General features: G+C 37.1%; 1 protein-coding gene across 6 annotated transcripts in view; it reads left to right on the plus strand.

The window, feature by feature from the left end:
* Positions 1 to 25,660, plus strand: part of Acsf3 (Acyl-CoA synthetase family member 3) — a 34,286-nt gene extending 8,626 nt beyond the window's left edge. For all 6 annotated transcript variants that reach the window (XM_083112963.1, XM_083112962.1, XM_083112958.1 and 3 more), the window contains exons 3-9: positions 939 to 1,268; positions 7,129 to 7,285; positions 10,976 to 11,176; positions 12,159 to 12,304; positions 16,276 to 16,515; positions 19,694 to 19,872; positions 24,794 to 25,660. In XM_083112963.1, the coding sequence (XP_082969089.1) occupies positions 939 to 1,268; positions 7,129 to 7,285; positions 10,976 to 11,176; positions 12,159 to 12,304; positions 16,276 to 16,515; positions 19,694 to 19,872; positions 24,794 to 25,003 (1,463 nt within the window). In that variant the 3' untranslated portion in view covers positions 25,004 to 25,660. The remainder of the gene's footprint in view (positions 1 to 938; positions 1,269 to 7,128; positions 7,286 to 10,975; positions 11,177 to 12,158; positions 12,305 to 16,275; positions 16,516 to 19,693; positions 19,873 to 24,793) is intronic.
* Positions 25,661 to 25,895: the final 235 nt, after the last annotated feature.

Here is a 25,895-nt window from a genome sequence, read left to right on the forward strand (position 1 = left end):
GGGAAGTTAGAATGTGTTTTGCAGCAGAATTCCCATATGTTCCTGTTTCATACAGCGACAGTGTTCGGACACTTGTGAACAAATTTAGGGAAACAAGATCTGTTCTTGATAAGAAGTGAAGGGTAAAACAGCAGAGGATAAACTAGACGTGGTTGGAGCACAATTGGAACTTACTCCTCAAAAATCCCTCTGGCATGTTGCACATGAAGCAGACATTTTCATGATGTCTGCATGGCGAGCTACCAAGCTTTTAAACCTGAAGCCATACATTAGAAGAATTGAAAGAAAATATCAGGAGAGAAATTGAATCACTTTCAGAATAGGAACTGATACGTGTTAGTGAAAATTTCCCAAAAAGGATGCCGTAAATGTGTGGATGCAGGAGGACATTCATTTCCAACACCTCTTTTAACAAAGTACATGCTCATTATAATTATAACTGTCAATGTAATTGTACGAGCTTATTTCTTTACATAGTTAACGGTTCCAGTTATGTGTATCTTAGATCCAGTTTGCCGGCAGACACGCTCTTACTTCCCGGCACGTTAGCCGCCGCTCCACAACTGTGAATGGTGCTGTATATGTAAAATAGGTTTATGAATATATTTTTATTTTAGTAAGGGTTCTTGATTTGTATGTTATTTTGTTTCTTTCGAGGGTTATTTCTCCCTCAAACACTAAGGGTCTCAGGTTTGAATCCCAGCCTGGGCATGAGTGTTCATTGTGTGTCTTCATCAATTTCATCTTCACGAAAGGGGCAGAACATAAAAGTTGAATTTTTTGAGTAGCATATAATAATAGAAATTTTATACTTATTTTCACCAATGTGAAAATTTATTTTGAAATACCAAGGAGAGAAGGTAACTTTGGTTTAGGTACTCTTCCTGTTATTTCTGAAACCAAAGTCCATTACTCTCAATAAATGAATTTCGTTTCAGCTGTTCCCCTATTCAAGGAACACCCACCTAAACTTCTGAAATACTACATTGAGGACAGCCAGGCAAAGTTGCTGATTGCTGCACCAGAATTTGCAGACGATCTTGCATCCGTGGCATCAGAACTGGACCGTGAGCTGATAGTCCTGGACGACACTCTTCGTGTTCTTGCAATGAAGCCTGTTGTGAAGCCAGGAACAGTGATCCTACAGGAAGGAGAGGAAGAGGCATCCTCCACGGTCCAGCATTTGGAAGGTGGATTGGAAGATGAGTTCTATAATGACAGCGATGCCCTCATATTGTACACGAGCGGAACTACAGGATCACCTAAAGGTGTGCTAAGTATTGTCATGTAATATAGGAACAACACACGAGTTACTTGTGATCTTTTCTATGTTTCATTACATGCCTATGTATCAGAGCTTGCCTTAGTTTCACATTTCAAAATTTGAGGCACGAAAACATGCCCTGCATGTCATGTTACGTTAACATCTTTAGTCTTGTCGAGAACTGTACCACTGTTATTATGAGCATTCCTATCTTTTGGCCTAAAAGTTATTGCAATAACAGCTATTTTAACATGTGCCCATTTCTTTGTCAGTTTGACAGATTTACTTACTGTCTTTCTGTGGGGTTACTGGATGTTTGCTTATTCTTTTGTCAGTTGCGCAAAGAAACATAATGTAAATATAAGGGAGAATTCACACCGAAGCAACACGTGACACAAGTGTTTCACACCAAAGAGATAAGATGCACGCGGCAAGTGACACTGGTTTCTTTACTCAGTTCGCATGATGGTACCTATATAATTGCATTAATCAGTTTAATAGTCACCCGAAAATAACGTAACAAGAGGACATTGTTACATGTAAATTGCGTTGTAAAATTTGTGCAAGTTATTAAAACTTGGGAGAGGCATGTTGTGCACGAGAAAACTGAGAAATAATATACACTGACCTCAAACTGTATACGCTAGACTTTTCAGCCTGAATAAAGCGAATACCTAAACACTAGAGAAATGGTTCTCAACCTTCGTGAAACCATGTCACGGTATTTTTTTAAGTCAATGCCCTTAGCCGAAGAATTTTCTTCGTAAATATTTACAGTATTGAAGATTTTATGCATGAATTAACATGTACCTATGAAATTAAATATTGATAAATAAATTCTAGCATAATGATAAGAGTAATAATAGTTTGATTATGTGTGTAGAATTGTTGACAAATATAAAAATATGGAAGACAAAGTGGTAACGTCGTCGCCTTGTAATTAAGTGATCTCGGGTTCGATAACCGGGGAGGCACCAGGCAGATCCAGTTCTGATTAGTCTATTTGTGCATAAAATGGACTTAAAAACGAAAATTCACAACTCAAATATGATATTGGGATTATGATAGTTGTCAACCAGTTTCAGCAGAACATTTCGGTGCTCAGTATAGTTGATACGAGGACACGTTATTGGGTTGCGGCCCGGCGGTTGAAAAACAATGCACTAGAGTACTTTACCATGTTGACTAATATATTTTGGACTAAAGTGCCTCCATAAGCTGACTTTTTCAAGTAAAAGCAGTCAGGTAAATGGCCAAAACACAGCCTCTTTTCACGATGTTATTACAGCCAATAGATAACTGCATCAAAAAACTTGATAAAGCAAAATGAACGTTGTGTTTAAATCTTAAAACATTGTACATTTCGATACTTTATTATATCAACAAATTAGAGGTTCAAATATAATGCCGGTTGGGCTCTCTTCTAGAGTCTAAATACAGCTCGTTGGAATGAAGCCTTCGCTGCGAATGCGCAAACAACAAACTGAAACAACAGGATGCACGGTATTGAGAAAATGGCACAGTCTGAGAGGCACGTAAGCGACACGCGACACTTGCATCTTGCCATGTCTCTTCGGTTCGAAAGGTTGCATTGATTACAGAGTTGGCTTCCAAGCGACACGTGTTTCGTGTCGCATGTCGCGTGTTGCTTTGGTGTGAATTCTCTCGTAATGAACTGACTACCCAGAACATAAGGATTACAGTTTTTATCATCCTGATATTCAGTACCAGAGCTGGGTATCAGAAGAAGTGTCTGTTTGATAGTATGACTATTGTGTGCTGATGCTGATAGTAATAACAAGGACAAGTTAAGTAACAAACAAAGTAAACACCTGCATAGATCTTTTTCTGGTTTTTAGTGCATGGAAATAAATAAAGGCATGTTTTATAAGGAAATGAAAGTAATGGTGAGTACCTTATGCATTTAAAATTATCTGTATGTTTTTGTTCGATTGCGATGCTACAGGAATTCTGATCCCCAAGAATTCCATCTGACACAAATATTTCACTACAGGAGTCTAATTACTTAATTCTATTACCTTAGTGCAAGCATTTTTTTGTGCTTGAGTTTCATCATAGTCAGTCAGTTGTTATTGTCCAGCAACAAATTCCATTCACCGATAATATGCACAGTTTCTAGAGACAGGGTGCCTGCATAATGGAAAAACAAGAAGCACAAGTGGACCACGTTAGTGTGTCCTAGAAAATCTGAGGGAATTCAGCAAACCAAAGTGACTAGACTGGGATGGAATTTGAGGGGAAAAAAATCACCTTTTCAGAGACGTGACCCATCATTTTGCCATTCCTACCTCTTAGTGGCCAAATGTGTAACTACAGGACATTGCATTTTATGAAAGAACTTTGAGTGTGTCCCCATCAATTGGCATGGTTATAAATGCCATTATGTTTCCTGATCTGCCAAGAAAAAATATTAAAACCTCAAGAATATTTTGAATAATGTTTGTGTGTGTGTGTGAGAGACAGAGGTAGTTAGGTTTGAGAAATTTGTGTTGTAATTTTCATGGCCAATCTTCAGTCATAGAACCACCGTGTCTCTTTTTCTATGAATGTAACCATGAAAATTTAAAGTTTTCTAGCATCTGGTGAGGGATTATTACTTCCTCCTCATTTGGTGTGTCTCTCTATATAAACCAGATACACTCACCAATTTATAAATACGGAGAAACTAGTACTCACTTTTATCCGCGAAGCTATTTTTTCTTTTTCGATTAATTTCTATGGCCGCTGAAGCCATAATGCACTTCCCGCACTAGCTAAACATCAATAGAGGGCAAGCGCACCACACTTGGATTCCTTTACTACAACAGTTATCGCCAAGCAACAGTTCAGCAAGTTCCAACGAGGATGGTGGCAGTGGCCACTGAAATTAATCGAAAAAGAAAAAAACAGCTTCGCGGTATAAAAGTGAGTACTAGTTTCTCCATATTTATATACTACTGCATCTCCCTTTTCCCAATTATGAATCACCAATTTAGATATCAGATTTCACATAAATACAGTCAACTCTCGATCATACGACCACGGGTATAACAACCCCCTCGAAGTAATGACCCTTTTCCCGGGAACCGTGAAAATTTTTTAAAAAGGTTGAAAATTTTGGGGAAAAAGTTGAAAAATTGAAGGAAATCGGCCGAAAAATGTGTTGTTTTTTTCCCACTCATTCCCTTCACGAGCGCTCTACCACTCACAATTGGGTCTGAACTAAAAATGGACACCACCACACCATGATTGAGTGATATCCAATAGCACTTGACCTCTGCCCTTCCCTCCCTCAAGCGCACCAATGTTACCCTGCACCCGACAGCCGCTACCCAACGTGCCAGGCTTGTTTTGCCACATTTGCTCTTGGATACGCGAGAAGAGAAGATCGAATGTGCTTGGATGTTATTTTAAATCGACCTTGACTTGTTTCCTTGTCCTAAGAGCTGCTGAAAACTTGCAGGTGAGGAGGGGGGAGCAGCCCGAAATGACTGCTGGACTTGCAGTCTTTGCGGATGTGTATGGCAGGTCAAGCTCTTTCATTGATAAGTACACCACCTTGAGAGATAAGATCGCAGGAATGTTCCAAAATACAGATGCGTGGCACCTGGAAGTCTGGCCCATCTGTCCAGCTCTGACCTAGATTTCAGTAGGTTCCCGTGAGTGAGCAACTCTCGGCCTTGTAGCCGACAACTTCCAGTAACCGCTTTCATTCAAAACGTGTTATTTGTTCCCTGCAAACACTTCATAAAAAAGCGAAACTGTTAGAGATAATCAAAACCACATAGACAAACTAAAGATCGTCAACCCGCTTAATGCGTTGTCATCCAGGTATCCGCAAAAGTTTACTTCGATCTTACGTGCATCATAACTCCCTTTTCCCACTTCATACATTTTCCTAATTGTGTCGTAACATCTGCCAAAGAAGTGTTCCGTTGGCTGACTGACTTCTCCCTTTTTTCCTGTCAGCAAGGGGGGGGGGGAGGGGCAATTTTCTTGCTCATGTGTGCACACAGGCTGATTACAGGCGAGGGTGGAAGTGGACCCACCCCCCCTTCCTTTCCTTTGAGGTCTAAAATGGGGCAACCAGTTCTGGATATATTCTTGAAAACGAACAAAAACAATTAAAAAAAAAAAAAAAAACTCCCCCCTTTTTTCCCAGCTTATTCTCCGCCACTTGTGTGCACGGCAATGTTGATAAATGCAGAATTCAGGTCTTTTTTTTATGCTGTTATCTGCATAGGAAATATTACCGTATTATTGTCTGTTGCATGGTAAAACGTAAAGCAAGGGTCATTTCTTTCTTCTTTACACTGCTGTTAAAAGTTCCATCTTCGACAGTTGCGTTATCTTGAAAATGCTGGGATTTTTCTCTTCAGCCACCTGTTGCTCGAACTTCCAGCCGGTCACCTTGTTTTTACGATGCAGCTGGCACCAGTGTTTTGTCTAGCGTCTGCAAAGCTCTTGCTTGCCGATAACAGCAATGACTCATCCAGCACGCAAAGGAAAAAGTTATTGTTTTGAATCTCGCAAAGCTGGTTTCGTTTGATGATAACGAAATTCGATCTCCTGAAAGGAAAACAAAAGTTAAAATAACTTCATGCGCCTTCTGATAAGCAAAACTGTAAATTTAATTCGCATCCGCTTTTCTTCAGAACCATTCATGTGAAGAACAAAAAAGTGCTCAATGTAAGAATGGTCGCTGAGATCGTTTAAAAAGACATTATTCAAGGGGAAAACTTTTGGAGGAGTGGGTGTTTGACATCGAGAATACTCCTAAATCCAACATTAGATCATCAATTAACTTGAGAGTAAATAACGATCTACCATTTTGATATGTAAAAATGCAGTTTCATAAAGCTTGTTTTCAGTTCATTTTATGCTGATGGGCTAATTGGGACTAAATATACAGTTTAAAGTGAAATTCAATTCCAAACCTAAATGACTTTCGACTGGGATGCTGTTTAATGACGTGTCCTAGAATACGCATTGCGTGAAGACAGATCGCAAGTTGCGCGTTTCCTTTTTCACACTGGATTACAATGCAAGTCAAGGAAGGAGTTTGGACTGCTCCCTTGAATGGGGAAGGGGGAGGGTGAATGAAGTTGGTTGAAGCGAAGAAAACGTGGCTTTTTTTTTGCGATGTATTTTACACAGCCGAACCAGAACGAAAATTACAGCCCCGCCTTTTTTTTTCTTTTCTTTTCTTTTTTTTTTTTGTCTGGTGCCTAGAAAGGTTGTGTGTTTCTCCCGAGAGATCTAATGTTACCAGTTAATCTTGTAACAGACAATGTTCCAGTAGACCTGTATAAAATCCAACATTCATTCTGCCCGATTATCTCCCGACTTTTGCTGGCGCCAGTGTGACTGGTGTCAAGATTCTTCGAGTTTCGCTTGCAATAAGCGAGAGATTGTTTTCCTTTCCATAGGTCTCGGTGCAAATGGGTTTCTCATGAGCTATAATTGTAAGAATTTCCTGGAATCGCAACAACTGTGCACAATTGAAATAAAATAACATTATTTTAAATTATTTTTTGTGAAAAAGTTTTCATGTTCTATTTTCCTTCTCACAACACGCATCCTGTGCATAACAGGTTGTATAACTACCAGGATAAATCGTGTTACCATCTCCTAGGCATCTTTGTGTCCGTTTGAGCTCCGTTGAATCGAGAGTTGACTGTAATAGTTACACATTTGAATTAACAACAAGGTCTTCTGAAATTTGCACAACTTTCATTCTAGTGTCGGTTAAATCATTATTTCCTTTTGTCTGTCTTTTTATGTTTTTCATGTTTTATTGAAATGTGTTGTAATTTCCAAAGTATGCAATTTTTATAAAAATATATATATTTTTTCCATTATAGGTGTTGTTTTGACACACAGCAATATCCATGTACAGACAACTGCTTTGGTACAGGCATGGGAATGGAGTCAAAAGGACATTGTACTTCATGCATTGCCATTGCACCACTTACATGGCATTATCAATGTATTACTTTGTCCTTTAGTTGTCGGTGCAAAGTAAGTATGTTTTTAGATTGTTGCCTCTTGGCAAAATTGTTTGTAGGTAGTTTCCTCTTTCTCTTTTTATGATGTCTTTATGTGTGTGTTTTCACTATTTTCTTGTTTCTCCCCATGTCTCTTGTTCACACTCATCCACACACCTGCCTTCTCTCTCACCTATATATATATATGTGTGTACAGTATGAAAAATTTTGATTGGGGTGTAAGGTGTGACCTTTCACATAGTACACCCAGTTGTCAACCTCACTTCCACATACGAGGGTCACTATTTATATTTTGAGCCTTGGCGACACTGATTGAAGTTAGACGCGATTTGACGTTTGCAGGGAATCGTCTGGCATTATTGACCATAACGTACTTCAAATGTTTTGTCAATAGCTTCATTTGTATTGTTTATGTTGCCTTGGAAATTGCGCAACAACAATAAAATGGAATTAACTCGTGAACATTTTCGTGCGATGATTTTTTAAGATTTTCGACGTGGATTATCAAGACAAGAGTGCATTGATCAACTTACTTCCAAATTTGGCGATGAAGCCCCATCCTTTGCCACTGTGAAACTCTGGTATAAGGAATTTAATCGTGGCCGCCATTCGCTCACCGACGAGATTCGCGAAGGTCGTCCAAAATCAGTTGTTGTTTAAGAAAACATTGATGCTGTGCAAAACCTAATACTGCAAGATCGTCATGTGACATACTGTGAAATTGAGGCAACCATAGGCATTAGTTCCACCAGCATATATAAAATATTACATAATCATTTAGCTGTGAGAAAGGTATGTTCTCATTGGATCCCACACAATTTGACAAAAACTGAAAAAGACGCTCGCGTCAATTGGTGCAAACAAATGGTCAATAAATACAATCGTGTTGCTTCAAAAGACGTATATAAGATTGTAACAGGTGAGGAATCATGGATATATGCATATGAGCCGGAACGTAAACAGCAGTCGACTGTATGGGTGTTTCAAGATGAACCCAATCCAACAAAAGTTGTTTGCGCTCGAAGCACATCGAAACAAATTTTCACCTATTTTTTTGGGAAAACTGGTCATGTGGCAACTGTGCCTTTAGAGGAACGTAGAACGGTCAACTCTGAATGGTACACAATTTGTTTGCCAGAGGTCTTCGGTCAAATACGGAAAACAAACAAATGCCGTCGGATCATTCTTCATCAAGACAATGCCAGCTGTCACACATCTCGCCTAACAACCAACTTTATGAACAGTCAAAAAATCGAATTGATGGGTCATCCGCCGTACAGTCCTGATTTGGCACCCAATGACTTCTTCTTGTTCCCGAATGTCAAGAATAAATTGCATGGACAACGATTTTCATCGGCGGAAGATGCCGTTGATGCGTTCAAAAACCATATTATGGAGGTGTCTCAAGAAGATTGGAAAAACTGCTTTGACAAGTGGTTCGAACAAATGCAAAAGTGTATTGACCATAAAGGAGAATACTTCGAAAAACAATAAAGCAGTTTTCAATGCCAAATTCCTGTTTTTTCATTGTTAGGCTCAAAATATAAATAGTGACCCTCGGAGCACACCCTGGACGAGGCTCTGGTGACTGGCACTACGGCCAGTAGAATTCTGGTTTTGTCCTGTTTTTTTGTACTTATGTGTGATGAGTGCCCCTTTAGAGCCTCAGATTTTAACCTAAGTCGGAATATTGTAAGATTTTAGTTGTGCGGCACTACAGTTATGTTATTTGTTATGGTAATGGGCTGGCCCCGTATAACGTGACAGGTGCAAAATAGCCTAAGTGCTGATGCACACAAAATTTTAAATTAAGAAAATATTAAAATAAAATAAATATTGATTAAATCACTTGGTTTATTTTATGTTGCAGTATGAAAATATGTCCCTTTGAAATTGTTCAAATTTCATAATTTGGTTTTCAAATCAAAGTGTATCATTAACAGAGAGCACTCTGTAATGTACAGTCATGGAAAAAAAGTACTTCCCCCAAAGAGCGATAATACCAGTAGTGTTATGGGGGAAATGTTTCTTTCCACAACTATACAAAGATATACATGACAGGAGATTAATTATTATTCTTGCATATGTTACAACTTTGTTACTCTGAAGTACATTTGTAGTAATCGATAAGGTGCACAACAACAACAACTAGGAATTACTATTTGAATTAAAGAATTCAGTGAAACACTTTCAGCGTAGTTGTCATTGCCTTGTAATGAAGGGGTCCCGGGTTCGATACCCGGTGGAGGCACATAGTAGTTCGGATCCCACTCTAAACTGTAGGTTCAGTTCTGATTAGCCTTTCTGTGCATAAAGTGCACTTAAAACACTAAATCAATCAATTTTCAGAGTAGTAACTTTAATATAGTGGAACACAAACTTATATTGAAGCTAAGTTGACAACACTGTTGTATTTTGTCTGTAAACATAAATGCTGTTTGTATTGGTCGATCAACAATTTCTGTATTTGATCTGGATTTTGACTCATCAAATTGGGTAGTATCAGAGTATTTTTTTTCAATTGTACCATATGCAAATAAAACTGGTTCCTGTAACCTAAAGTATGTTGAGGAATTGAAAATGTGATGATTAAGAATCTCTTATTTGTGCAAGTTATGTTAACAAAATCAACCAAATCAAATGATTGGGAATACTGTAAAACCTTGTTAATCCGGACTAATGGGGGGGGGGGGGTGTACAAGTTGACCGGTTTAACAAAAGTCTGGATTAACTGAAATAATCTAAAGGAACAGTAGAAAGTGCAATAAAACTCTGTTTATAGCAACAAAACAAGTTTATTATGGTGTATTAAAGGGCATAGGAATAAATACACTATACAGTACAGTATAAAGTCTGTGTGAAACAGAATTTCATCAGTGGTTGACTGCCTTTTCTTTGGGAAGTTCTCTTGTTGACGTATAGCTGCATATAAAACCTTGCATTCTGTTTTTTTTTATTATTATTATTTTTTTTTTTGTGTGTGTGTGTCCAGCGTATCGGGATCCAGATTAACGAGGTTTTACTGTAGTGAGTATTTTGTCAAGAGCTTTTGAACTTTCTTCAGAGGAAGAAATAATTTTCTACTCGGTTGATATGAGTGCATGAGTATCATGCACTGTAATATTGAATTTTTCTTCCTCTTTAATTTAATAGTTTAGCAATATAGGATGTAAGAAATAAACATTAAATCCATGTGCACTTGAATTTTTTCTTATAACATTTACTTGGAAGTGTAAGGGAACTTTATGCCAACTGAATTTCTTATTCTGCATAGTTCATTGTGTCATTTCAACTCTACCTATAAGATAGAGTTGTAATTGGATCCAAATCCAGTTGAAATTATTACCCAGATATGTATATTGGGTATGTATTTATTTGTTAACCACATGCCATCTTTCAGAGAATGGATTTAATTTGAAATGTCCAACCACAGTTTGAATGATGCTATAGTGGGACCACAAGCCTAAGACATCTGCAGAACCGTGTGTCCTGTGCATTGTACTTGCACATGGAGGGGAGGGGCAGAGTGAAGCAGACTTTTCTGTGGGCCAAGCTGAAGGAATGGAGGGGAAGATGTGCATACACTTCTGGCAGAATGTTCTTATGTTTGTGGTTGCTCACTGCTAGAGAAATGATTGGATTTCTTTTTTAAGTGAAATGTTACATGGCTATTACAACTTTGACAAGTATTCTTTTTATTCAGATGTGTGATGTTACCAAAGTTTGAAAGTTCTCACGTGTGGAGTCATTTACTATCCATCAACGTTCCGGCATCTGAGAGAATCAATATGTTTATGGCAGTTCCTACAATGTATAAGATGTTGATAGAGGAATACGATCGGATATTCACAAAGAATTCACGTATGCAGGAATACATAAAAACTGTTTGTCAAAATAAAGTCAGGTATGGATATTTTAAATGAATGATTAACATTTTAATTTCCTTTACAACTAAGATTACTTTGACTACAACTTGTTGATATTATAGTTTTATTATCCTGCATGTAAAATTAACCGAAAATGTATAATGCATTATGTCATTCTGAAGTAGAATATAGATGTTTATTTGTAGAGAATATAACTTTAGGGTATTTGTTATTTTCTACATACTTTTAGTGACTAAAACAAAGTACAAGTTGTAATTTTATTATTTTGTAAAGTGAATGTAAACACACATACTTTCTTTTCCTAAGACAAAACTGTTGCAATGAGACAATAAGGGGGAGTATGGTTCTCATCCCAAAATCTCACCAATATTTTGGCCTTTTTTCCAGAATCCTTTTCGGGTGTAAAATGCTAATAATTGTTCAGCAAATGACGTAAACATGAGGGAAAGGTAAAATGTATAACAATCTTAAATAAAAAGTTTGGGGCTTGGCAGCATATTGAGGAATGCTCTGTTGCAAATTGTGATGGTTGAACATTCCTACTGGTGCTTATGACATTATCTGAAGAACATTTGGTTATGTTTCGTGTACGCACATGCCTAGTATGTTTGCCTTCTCGCAAAACCTATCAGGTAAACAAAAGTTGCTCATCATGTAGACCTTAAAAAGAAACGTCTGTAATTTTAGGATGTCCAGGATGATATTTTTTATTAATTTGGTCCCATTGTGGTCCATTTGATGTGCTAATTGGTCACATGTTCATTGTTTCGGCAACTTTTCATTCGTTCATTTTTAAAAAAAGCTTTCACGTGAGTTAAATAGCAAACTTTCAAGAAAATACGCTCACCTGGATATATGCATGAAGTAGGAAGGTGAAAAGACTATTCCAACGCTTTGTGGAATATTTGAATTTATACTGAAGGGTTAGAATATCGGGTATCAGTATCGGAACAAATGCCGTATCAGCCTATCCCTAATATTTTTTCATGCAACTTACAGGTTGATGGTGAGTGGATCGGCACCTCTTCCAGTTCCAGTTTTTGAAAAGTGGGAAGATATAACAGGACACAAATTGCTAGAAAGATTTGGAATGACTGAGGTAGGAATGGCTCTTTCAAATCCTGTTCGTGGAGTTAGAAAGCCAGGTAAGGCAGACCTTGATTTGTAGCACTGTTACAAATTGCAGGGTTTTTTTTTGTGTGTGTATGTTTATGGAATGTTCAAGCTCATATATATATAGCTCCCCTTTCTCCATGGTCCAACATTCTTTTGAGTACTTACATAGCTATTTCGCTGCTGCAAGCGACTTGAGTCGATTTTTCTCAATTTGGGTAATGTATGGTAAGCGACTGCAGTAGATTTCAAATATTCTTTTCGCTGCTGATGCCGAACAAAGTCACCCTCTACAAAAAAGCATTATCAGAACATGCTGCCATCTAGTGTCTGGCATTTGAACTGTTTTCCAAAGAAATAACTCATTTTGGTTCTGAACAAATGAGAAGCATGTACTGTTGTGTGTATGTAAACAACAATAGCAACAAGGATTATTTATCCACTCGGTGGAGTACCCAGGATTTTCGAAAAGGGTGGGGGGGTACGTATATTTTTCACTACTCAGCCCTTATTTTGCCATTTCTTCCTGCATTTGAGGTCCCTTTTTTCAAAATACTGGCCAAAAAAAAGGGTTTTGACCCCTACCAACCCCAACCCCCACTTTTGGTACGCCACTGTATCCACTTCAATAACAATGATAATCTAACAACAAGGGGACTCCCGGCTATGGCCCTATGTTCAAAGAATAGTGATAGAATTCATATCAGTACTTTAGAAACCTTTTTAACAAATTTTTACAATTCTAAAAATTTTCCCTAAAAACTATGCAGCGAAAGCTAAATCCCGCAGTGAAAGAGATAGTAAACACATCAAGTTCCATTGCCATGTTTTCTGGCATCTGTGACACAAAGTTATATAGTTACCAATATTTAATGTGTGTCAGGTACAAGCTAGGAGAAAATTTGAAATTTTGCTTGAGGTATATCCATGTAAGCAGAACACTCGTGTGGAATTTTTTTATAGTGCCATCCATGTATTTCTTATCTGAGGTATTCCAATGATGAAAAATGTATTGTTCTTTCCCACTGGTACTCTGCACTGGGTTATGTTGCTAATGGCTTATGAATAATTTGAGAACATAGATTTATTCAAGCTAATCGTGATGATATATTTGAGAGAATTAAAATAGAATAGGGCCAAATCACCAAATGCTTTCACTCTGACTTTTCGTGAGAGTGGTTCTGAGTTCACTTTCCACTGGAAGTCATTCAATTTTGATCTTCACCTCAATGTGATGATAATTTGATAATTCAGTGTGTCTACCAGTCAAGGATGTTAAATAATCAACAGGTAGATCAAGAAAGTCAAGAAATTATGCTTTTGGTCAAGATTTTTGCAATTTTTTTACAGTGAATTTACATTGTTTTATAAAGGGTGCGTCATGGGAAACTAACAGTTTTGAAATTGTGATCTCGAAGCAGGGAGAGGGGGTAGAGATGAAAGTAGGGTGGCATTGAACTCACTTGGCCATTCCATTTTCGGCTCTGTTCAAATCGGCTTGGCTGGGCTCTGTACGGGGTGACAGCAGTACACACAATGTCAGCTGCACTCATCATAAGGATGGCATCTTCATGTTTGCGAAAATGGTGAGCATGTTCTTGGTGAAGGCTGAACGTTGTGGATAATCTTCTTCAGGTGACTTCTGCACGATCACAAGTTTTGTACAGATGGAATTCCAAATCCTTGTGTAAGACTCACCATACTGTGCTTTCACTCAGCCTCAATTCTCAGTGGAACTCTGCTCGCATCGTCGCGCTGATGGCATGCTTCTGGGCTAGACTCTACTTTACGTCCTTATTGCCTTTTGGTGGTAACCAATGGGAGTTAACAACACTGCAGGCTCGTCTTTGTGTCTGCATTGTGAATGCATGTGCTTTGCTTGTTTGCGTTCTGCGTGGTGATTGCTTCTTTGCGTTCGCGGTGTGTTGTGCGTGTGTATGGTGCGTGAAGAAGAACAGGTTCCAAAAACTTGTAGATTGTGTCAAATACGTTTATCCCCAGTAATAATTTAGTGCATCGTTCAAAACCATGCTTGCAGACATCCGGCATCTCTTCGGGTAAGTACCTTTTTCTTTTTACACTTTCTGTTCATGATAGCCCCACTAACCATTCGGGTAGCCCCACTAACCATTCACGATAGCCCACAAACCATTCACGTTAGCCCCAAAAACCATGCACAGGTGTCCCACAAACCATTCACGTTAGCTCCAAAAACCATGCACGGGTAGCCCCACGAACCATTCACGGGGACAAGGTATGCTTACGAGGATAGGTTAGGTTCCATTAGCACTCATTTCACCCCTAAATATGTGCTTCATAATCAAAAAATTTCCTCAGTACGTTCAATTACGCATATTTGGACAACATGAATTTTTATCGATTTCCTCCTCCAGGTAATTTTTCCTCGCTTTGGGATTTACATTGTTGAATTCCTTATACAATAACCTTTCCAACGATATATGACACGTATTCCTTAGGAAAAGGACGTAAAGTAGAGTCTTACCGGCTTCTGTGCAGCTGAAGGCCAGAGCTCAAGCTAAACCGAATGGCCTGTACATTACTAATCATATACTGACAGCTGGAGTGTAGGCTTATTCCTCTTCCTGATGATAGCACAGTGTGATGGTGTATATTTCGTGGAACTTGTTTTCTTTTTAACAGTTCCAGTGTAATTTCAAATGCACAATGATATTGTGTACTGTAAGTAACATTTTTTATATATAATCTTGAAACAGCATAGAAATGTCTCCCTTTCATCTACACTCTCTCTCCCTCTCACATCTGACAAGAAGTTTGTTACCTCTTGATTTGGCACACCCAACTGTGTACAACTTGTAAGTGTAAAATGCAGGCTCACCTAGGAACACATATCCAGGCCTCCAAGTTCGAATCCTGGTTGAACCATTATTTTTTACTTATATTTCTGCAAAGAAGTTTGTTAAGCAAAAATATTTTGTTCCAATTTCTGTGCTGTATATATCAAGATTATACATGAATAAATTTCTAGAATACTGTGAACTTCTTTGCCATAACATAATTACACATATTTAATATTATTATTCATGTGTTTTCATTTTATGCATTAATTGTATGCCATAATGGTCACCAACAATTTTTCATAGTCTAGATGTGCTGTATTCATGCTTGCAAATAAATTAATCCCACCCTAGAAATAATATTAATGTTGTTGAAAACTGTGATGTATTCTTGTAATAAAGTTGATTTGTCTAGTATTTTTTATAAAATAATTGAAGTTGAACTGATATGACTTTGATTCAATACTGATATTTATACTCTTGACAATTCCCATCATTACCAATACTTGAACATTAAAACTGTTAAAATATTCATAAGTCCACCACATGACAGAGTAATCTGATTAAGCAGGAAATTTACAGATTCTGGTGTACTCGCAATAATATTTTGATTGACTTGAAATGCTGATATTTATCTGATTCCAGTATGCTTGATTATTGAACACAAATACAATGGTTTTTTTCAACGTGCCAAATGTAAAAATTCTGCAAAAATTTCTCTTTGTGTATTATACATATCTTTTAATATTTTACACTAGAACAGAGAGAGTTTTCACCTTCAAAAACACGTTAGATTTTTCCTAGCATTACCATACTATCCTGCATTAAACTTGCTAAAACTGTATCAATATGCACCATTATCAAATTTTTGAAAGTAAGAATTCACATAATAGAATCAGTTTTCATTGTCACTTTCTCTTTTCTGTGATACCAGTTGTCATTTTCATCCGATATTCTTGCATCTGAAATCAGCTTCTTCACACCCATAATAATAATCAGATTGTCAAAAGAAGCTGTTATTTAATCACAAAAAAACATTTTTTTTTTACGTCTGAATACTGATGCAAAATAAATATAAAATATCAGCTCCTGCTCAAGAATAATAAGTTATGGTTGATGATTGCTATTTTATGCAGAGAATATTTAGCCATGTTTCTGCCATGAATATAAATGGACTCTTCTTACAGGTTTTGTTGGGACACCACTTCCTAATGTGAATGTAAGGATAGCACAATTCAGACCAGAAACTCCAAATTCAAAATATGAGATTGTTGCAGAAGGCTCAGAGGCAGGGACGAAAGTAACACTTGGCAAAGAAGGAGAAGCGGGAGAGTTGCTAGTCAAAGGACCAAACGTTTTCAGATGTTATTGGAATAGGCCGGAAGCAACGAAAAAGGAATTTACAGATGATGGCTGGTTTAAGTCAGGTAATATACTTGTGCTACTTCTTGTTATGGTGGGAGTGTCATTAGAATATAGAAGATAGAATTAGAATATTAGAATATAAGAAGTTTAACTGTATATTCATGTTCATTTTATTACTGTTTTGCATATACTATGACTAACCTTGAAATGTGAGATTCAACATTGTTTTATTTGAATCAATGTGCTATTCATTTTTCCATGTAGATTTTGGTCTGTGATTGACTTCACCATCTTTCTGTTCCAAACACTATGTGGAAAAATGAATAGCGCATTGGTTCAAATAGATTACCCTGCTCCACATATCTGCCAAATTAATATACAACGTAATGTTCATTTTCAATGTTTTTGAAGAGAGTGAGGTACATTTTCCTACCCTATCTTGTCACAAAATGATACAAGTGGAAAAAGTTAAACAGACTCCCGGAGTTAATTTCCGTTACACTTTTTACAGTGTGGCAAAGTCTCTTAACATTGATTAATTCTGCTGCAACATTGGAGATGCAAAAATGAACTTTCGTACACAAAAATAAACTTTACAATACTCCAATAGCGGCATAGATGTGCTATTAGAATGGAATTTTTATTTTGTATAAGCATAGTATAGTATTTTGTATATTTTTTAAATGATTGATTGATTGAGTTGGTGTTTTAAGTCTACTTTATGCACAGTAAGGTTAATTGGGAATGGACCTACAGTTTAAAGTGGAATTCGAACCACTATGTGCCTCCACCGGGTTATTTTTTAAATGAAATCTGGGATTTTTCACCATTTTAACAACAAAATGCTAGTTTGGCGGTTACGCGGAGATAAGTAATTAACTCAAGTTTATCAGAGTTAACGAAATGCTATTTTATATACTGATTTTTACACCAAATTGTACTTGGTTTTTGTACCAAAATCTTAGAGATTTTATTCACCATAGGTATGTTTCAGTATCTAGGTATCAGTATTTTCAGATTAAGAAATATTGGTGTATTAGTAAAATTGGCATAATGTTACCAATCTGGTATTCCAATAACAGGCAGTAATTGTTGGCATAATTCATGTACCCTGGATAACCTGGAAAGTCAGAATCAACCAAGGTCATGGAATAGTCCAGGAAATGTGAAAATATGCCCAAAGACCTCAAGAAGTCTGAAATTAACTTTCAGCAGATGAGAGCCTCTTGCAGAGGAGCACTTCCCAGATGGCAAAAGTTCCATCTGGAGAAGACCCGTTTTGAGAGGCTATCCATGCACACGAGACTCCATCTTCTAGAGCAGTGTTTCTCAACCACCGGCCTGCAGCCTGGTACCAAGCCCTGGCATCAATTATACTGGGCCGTGACAGGTTATCCTGAAGTTTGCAACTTGCAGCCCAAGGTGGCAACCACCTGGAAAGATGGCCTTTCATTTGAGATTCACCAGCAATAAAATGGAATCTTTTCTTGCCAGTTCTAATGAGGAATCAAAGCTGCTGAGAATGGACTGTTTGAGTGCAGTAACATGAAATGCTTTCGCTACAGTGGTGGTGAGCGATGAACGATATAACCGGGGGGACGTTGCTTCCCACTTCCAAATTTGAAGGTTGATGGATGGGCACCACGGTCAATTTAGTTAGCGCAGCAATTTTCAGTAACAAATTTATTAGTGTAGAAATATTCTGAGTAATTTGAATTTTTTGGTGTCCGAAATGGAACATACCAATGAAAATCAGCATGTACAAAATTAATTTAATGATATTGGCCAGAGGGAACTAAATGATTCCATTAGATCCAGTTGTCATCTAATTTCAGCCAAATTTTATATTTGTCAACAAGCCTAGATATAATTGAAACAATACTCTCTATGATTATGCCATAATATATTTATTAATATTGTATTTCAAGGGTGCATATTAACACATTGGGGTCTCACGACGGGCGTAGCCTGCAGTGCACTTAAAGTCAATGTCGACGAAAGACTGGCATAGCCCGTCCTGCGGTATGCAATCGCTTTGCCGATTGAACTACGGGCTATGTTCGTAGTTCATCTCATGTGCATGTTCCTTCAAGCCTCTTGGTTGAAATTCCGACTGCTAGGTGACTCATGTCCTATTTTTATCCTCGCACCTGCAACTGTTTGTTGTCGGGTTGATGTACGTTGCATTGTTTAGAATGGCATCCTTAGATCCAGACCTCATAGGGGAAATTCTGCATTCCATTTGTTCATTAGGTCAGTGGTGAATGCGTATGTAATTTATAAGAAAGTAAACAGGGAAAATCATAATATGTCTCTGGAAGAGTTCATCATCCAAGTAGGGGAAGGACTACTCATCAAAGCAGGCGAAGATATTCAAGGTCAAACATCAATGTCAACTACTGCAGATAGGCTAACAGGCTGCCATTTTCCAAGGAAAATCCCCCCTACAGAGAAAAAGTCAAGTCCCTGTAGGTCATGTAAAGTTTGTGGAGACAGGCACAAAAAAGAAACTGGCAAGTGGGGCAAGAAAAGACACAACATTTTACTGCCCCAGCTGTGACCTTGCTCTTTGAATTCCTGAATGTTTTGAACTTATTCATACAAAAGCTAATTACTTGTATTTGTAATTATTTTTTATGTGCACATTAGAAGTATTCTTATGCAAGATTCATAAGATGTATTGATAGTTTATGTAGTTTTTTTATTGTTAATTATTGAAATTTCCAGATTACGAACTTAAAATATCTCTATATTAACATTTGTTACAATGTTGTATTTTTTCTTTTTTTACAAAACATTGCTGAAAAAAATATTAAAAAATGTCTGAAAATGAAAAGAAAATTTAACAAATTTTTGTTCATTGAAAAGAGTAAGTTTTGTAGATTTAAGAAATGCGTGGTAAATAAAAACAAATTAAAAATATTTTTTCTATGATTTTTTGAAAAACAACAAAAAAACCCAGGCCAGAGGTAAAAATGCTGTATTATGAGGCCAGATCCAAATGTGTTAATTAATGTATAAAGTTTAGAAAAATCAGAAAGCTAATTACGAGTACAATTAATTGGGCTATCAACTTTTAAGAAGCACATTTACCGGCCTGCACACTCATGAAGGCTGAGAACCGCTTCTCTAAAGGTTAAATATCATTTGGTACTGTTTCTGCAGATCTCATGTTTTGAGTAAAATATTCTGAGTTTAATTTCTCTATTCAGTTTGTTACAAGGTTCGTACTTATTACAGGTGATACTGCACAGTTTGTAGATGGCGCATATAAGATACTAGGGAGAACTTCTGTGGATATTATTAAAACAGGGGGCTATAAAGTAAGTGCGCTGGAGGTGGAAACCCATCTACTAGGTCATCCGGACATTGCGGACTGTAGTGTTATCGGACTTCCAGACATTACCTGGGGACAGAAGGTAAGAAATTCAAAAGGGGAGAGAAAAGAGCATGGGATAACATCCAAGTACAAAAACCAAGGCAAGATAAGGGGCTTTTTTCGAGGACTTTTCTCTAGCTGATTGGCATGCTTGGAACTCGAAAGTTTGCAAGGACTGTTAGTTGGTGACTGTAGCATGTTTCATGAGAAATTTGCTCAATTTGTATACACTGCACAACTTTGTTGTAAATTAAATTATACACTCATAACAGCTTTTGTGTTTTATGTTATACACCTAGTAAATTGGGATAAGCAATTTTGGGAAACATGTACTTTGTTATTGTTTGTCAGCTTGATGTCCTCAATGTCCTGCATGGATTCCTAAAATACTCCTCTGTATATGCATGCTTTATTGCTGTTCCTGTGTAGATGTGTGTTTATATGTGTATTGCATGAGTGCTAACCTTATTGTAAGCATTTATGTACTAAGACTTGTATATTTATTTACTTATGAAATAGAAGTTAATAAAAGTCATTATGATTGTGTGTTTTCTGTGGTTTTGGAGGTTCAAATAATGTATTAGTTTACAATGTTAATGTATTTCTTTGTTACTGTATTTTTGCCGCAGTGATTAATTTAAGTAATATTTATGGGTCAGAACTATGAGGTACATCCAGAAAATAGTCAGTCCCCTTTTGGTAATAATAGTAATAAAAAAGAACGAAAGAAATTAGTAAAACAAAACTGTATTACTCTGAAAATACATACATTGAGCTATTTTTCTACCTAGGCACCCATGGTATTGAGGCACATGTAATATGGAAGACAAGTTTGTGTATATCCTCGTCATATACTTCTGACAACAGTCCATTGAGAAATGCAGTTACTGTTTGCTGGAGCTCTTAGTTTCCTCCCAAACATGCCTTTAATTTTTGAAAAGATAATAAATCACTAGGGGCGAGATCAGGGCTATAGGCCAGATGCTCCTAAACCTCCCACTGAAACTTCTGAAGCAACTTTTGTTCTTTTTCTTATTACCAAATGGTCTTTCTTGATATGCCTCGTATGTATGCATTGAATTTTTGTTTTTGGTGGCAGGCAACTCACATCTTCAGAATTATGTGTGTAGAGATCATTTCAGCAGACTTTTACACAGAACAAATGCAACAGTTTGTATAGAGTGGCACATATTGTATTATTTAGCAATCTCAGTTGGCGAAACTGTCTGAATGCTTAGGCAGCTACAAGGCTCGCAATCAGTCGGCCATGGAACATGCGACAGTAGACGCATTCATCCAAACAAGTTCCATTTAGGAGGCGCAGTGGGCATTTTACAGAAAAGCATTATGATGCCAGAGAATACACTTCCTCAGACCTTAATACTTCTGTTCCTGCACATTGCCATTGGATCTCTTATTGTATGACCCACCTAATTATGCTGTACTTCCTCTGGCATGGGCTGAGGTGCAATCCTCATTGGATTGTCACAATGCTGAGTCTCCTGAAACCTGTTTGGATGAACGGCTCCACTGCCGTGATTTGCCTGGCAGACCGATTGCCAGCCTTGTAGCTGCCTGGGCATGGGAGATTTCTACACATGCGCACCTGCGTTTCGACATGTTTGCCAACTGACAATTCAAATTTGTTCAAAATATTGATTAATACTAGTGGATGAGTATTCCACTCAATTATAAGCCTCAGTTTACCAGAGTTTTGCTTCAGAATTACATCACAGTATTAAAATACCTGTTACGTAATAACAAAATACAGTTTTTACATGCAATGTTTGTGCATAATTTTGCAAGTGTGTCATGCAGACCATAATGCTAGGAAATTATCGGCCAGTATGGGTAAATAAAATCCAACCAGTACTCTCTGATACCGATACCACTGGTATCATTACTTAGGGGTAATTCAATTTTTCTTGTTATTTTCACACCAACATTTGAACCCCATTCCCACAATTTTTTCATTTCTTTCTTCTTCATGTGTTCTTTAATGATACTATCCTCTTGATAATGAAATTAACCAACTAGTGGTGAGAATATTGGAAACTATATCACCAGTACAAAGCAGTACCTTTCTGAAGTTCGTGTACATTGTGAAGTCTATAAAATACTGCTCAACACTTTGCAGTCTAAATATCCTGAAAATTATGCAGAATTCAAAATGTAGTACCTTGTGTGCTGTGACAAAGTGATAGAATACTGTACTATAACTTTACTACATGAGGTTTTTGGCATTGTTTGTGTTTGAAATTGTCAAGTATGATATACTGCTGCTGTACACGAACTAAAGATGCATCTTCATTAGAGTTAGCTGGATCTGTCTTTGTACCAATTGATAAAAGAGCTAGGTAAAGAGAAAATGCATTTTGTTTGCACAACATTTTTTTTATTTCTGTGTGTGTGTATTACTAGAAAAGAGCAGTTGCAGGGTGCTGCGCTCACTTTAAATTTTAATGAAGCACCATTTTAACAGTATTTAAAATATTGGCCTGTGGTGCTCTCTAGCGGACTTTTAGAGTTTCCCGAGTGACCTGATCACATTTTTATGAGATGACGTAAACGGCAAAATAGAGAGACCATTGTTGTGGAAATAGTGTTGTCAGAGTGAGCGCAGAGCTCTAACACAACCGATTATGTTATAAATTTTTTTATTCACATTTGTGCATTATTTAGTCAATTGGTCTATCCTGTTTCTACTGAGTTTTCGTACCTATATGTTCTTGTCATGAATAGAACATTCGAAAAGTGTCGCAGTGATTTTATATATCAGATTTATGGAGATCAGATGGAACTACCTCAGAGGAACATGCACTTTTTATTAACGGTGAGACTTGTTGGCTTTCACAATGTATACTATGCTGTTTGAAAACAAATAAACATTTTGAAACAAATTTAATGAATAAGAAGATATAATGAACAGATCATTACAAGTACAAAAAATCAATTTTTAAAAATTAAAATACCGTGAAATATACCTGAAAAGCTTACCCGCGACCGTTGCCGTGACTCGAGTGAGTGCGACTGATCGCGGGTTAAGATAAAAATGTTTTGGATTTTGCAGTCATATTGGACAAGGTTGTCAAAGATATTCCTGTTTCAAGAATATAAAATTGTGTCCTTGGGATGTAATAGCTGTATTCCCATCTGGGATATAGACATACACAAGTTGAAAGAGCAGCCCTGATTGAGTGAGCTAATTTGCAGTATTGTTTTTTTTATAAGGCAGATTCCCATTGTATTTTTCATATTTAATGTGGCCTTTCTGCACTTTTAGGGTAATTACAGCCATAAGGATGAATGTTAAGATGAGAAGACAAAGGAACATCCATATACAGGCTGAATCTGGAACCCAGTATCTTCCTTTGAGTCATGGGAATATCTAATCCCAATATTTACTTTAGCTTTCTCTGAGAATCTGCAGACGATAAACTTGCATTTGTCATCCAAAATTATTTTTGCTCAGCATTCCACAATTTTCTTTTGTGGCCATATTCGAACAGACACAGTGAATACAACTATTCTAAAAGCAGAGTTGGTTGGTATATCCCATCCATGTAGAAAATGTTAACTGATACTGTACCAATAACCAGCATTCTACTGATTCAATGTAAAATAGCAATGTTTTCCATGTCAAATAAAAATTGATTATCCCGCAACTGTAACCTGGTGACTGAAATAGGTTTTGCTACAGAAGTGAAACTATATATTTCAACAAGAAATTATTTATCTATGAATAGAACAACAAAAATGGCAGAGTTTTGCACTCAGTTACAATTTATTTATAGGTGAATTAAATATGTAATATAATTGCCAATTTACCAACACACTTAGCATTGGTTGATATTGATAGTGTACCGTATAGTGCAACCAATTCCTAATACATGCAAGTACACACATATTATTATGTGTTCAATCATCAATCATGCGTACTTCTGGGTTGTAATGATCCCATTGACTTGCTAAGGGATTGTTACAATCCAAAATTGTCTGTGACTGTACTTGCACACATTTTTGGGGCGAAGCACAGGGAGTGATTGCCTTGTGAACTCTTCACCAAAGGTTCCAACTTTGAGTGCTTCATCTATTCCATCTAATCATCATTCATCCTCCTTGTCACAAAAGTGGTAGGAAAGAGCCTCAAAACTAAAAATACTAGTATATGTCTACTGTCAGAAAAAAAACATTTTAATTTTTAAAAGACAATTGGGAACGAATAAAAAAGTTACTGAAAAATGAAAAACACATGGTGAAATCTATTTTGTACAACCTCCCATAGTTTATACATATTGTGTTTTAACCTACCATATCCCTTATATACGAGAGGAGAGTGAAAAGTTTTGAGCCTCACATGGAAGGAGTGATGCTAGGTAGTTAAAATTTTGGAGGATGTAAGGTTTGAATTTTTAGGACACTCTGTGCGAACTTTTATGAAATTCACAGGTTTTCTTCTATTTTTTTGTCAGGTTGAAAATGAATGAAGTGTCAGAGAAGGGAGTGGCCGACAGGGCCGTGATTCGGTACCGCTGTCGGCAAGGCCTCACTGCACAGGCTGTTTTGGTCGAGTGTGGCTTCACCGCACTTCCCCATCCACCTTATTCCCTTGACCTACCCCCATCAGATTTTCATCTTTTCCCTCCTATGAAGAATTCACTTCGAGGACGTCACTTCCACACGGATGAAGGTGGTCATTCAGTGGTGAGACTCAGGACAAATCATTCTACCAGATGACTGTAAACAAATTGCAGCACAGAATGCATAAGTGCATTGATCAGGGGGTTGATTATGTTATTATGTAGAGAAATCATAATGAGAAACTGTAGCTCAAACACCCCTTCCCTGTGAGGCTCAAAAACTTTTCACTCTTCCCTCGTATAAAGCAGTCAGAATTTAGGTATTTGTGTATATATAAGTTTGAATTACAAAGTAAGTGATGCAACGTTTTTTCCCCTTAGGTGGCAGCTGTGGTTGTTCCTAGAGAAGGCAAAGAAATAATCTTATCCCGACTGCGAGAATGGGCTAAACCTCGCATGGCATCATATGCTGTTCCTACAGTCCTGCGATGCCTTGATAGGCTACCTAAAAATAACATGGGCAAGGTTAATAAGAAAGAGCTCTTAAAACTTGTTTTTCCTGATCAAATAAAGGGACATTTCAAAGCATAATAACATTTTTGGTTTCAGATATTTGTGTCAACTTAACAAACTGGAATTGCGGAAAGAGGTTTTTTCTAGCTAAACAAAAGGAACCATTGTATGTATTAGGGGTTGATTTTCCCCACTGAGGTATGTAATTATGTTTAATGGGAAATTTACTTGGAAGGGGAATTTTGTTTCCATTGAAGTGAATTTTTGGTACGTCTTGTCGATTATGTTGGGACTTTCAAGAAAGATATAGTCTCTTGTGAATGGTATGCATAATTTGAGCTGATTAAATGGGTCACCAGTGAAGGCATATTGAAAGTATAGTGCTTGTGATTTTACGTACAGCGTAATACTTTACTCCATTTACACTAAATAGTCATAATAGCTTTGCCATAAGTTCATTTACTGCAACATTACCTGAAAGAACCATAGGAAGATAGTTCTTTTGACTGTCACTCTTTGAAGGAGGATGAGAATGTGTATATGTGTGTGTGCACACGTGTGTGTACAGTGCTTTGTAAATACAGGGATTTTTTTTTTTCACATTCATTTGTAGCACAAGACTGTAACCTGTCCCATTTCTGTATTGTTTAAGTGTGTGTATGCAGGTGTATCATAGATGCAAATTAATGTATAAAATATTTTTTCCCAGCTGGGCAAATAAAATGACTGATGATGTATGTATATTTTATTACACAAGAGGGGCCTACTGAAAGTAATGAACAATAATTTTTCAAAAATCAGAATCTATCAATACATGCAAATTAAGTAAATCATTGCAAAATACAGACTTTAATGAACGTGTTGAGGTAGTGTGATGTCATTAGCTTTGAGTGCAGGAAGTTATTTCAAAATGGCTGACAGTGATGTTTCGTTTCGACAACATGCTGTGATTGAATTTCTTGTTAAAGAG

The sequence above is a fragment of the Lepisma saccharinum genome, chromosome 27 (genome assembly GCF_977018435.1).
Source record: "Lepisma saccharinum chromosome 27, izLepSacc3.1, whole genome shotgun sequence".
Classification (NCBI taxonomy): domain Eukaryota; kingdom Metazoa; phylum Arthropoda; class Insecta; order Zygentoma; family Lepismatidae; genus Lepisma; species Lepisma saccharinum.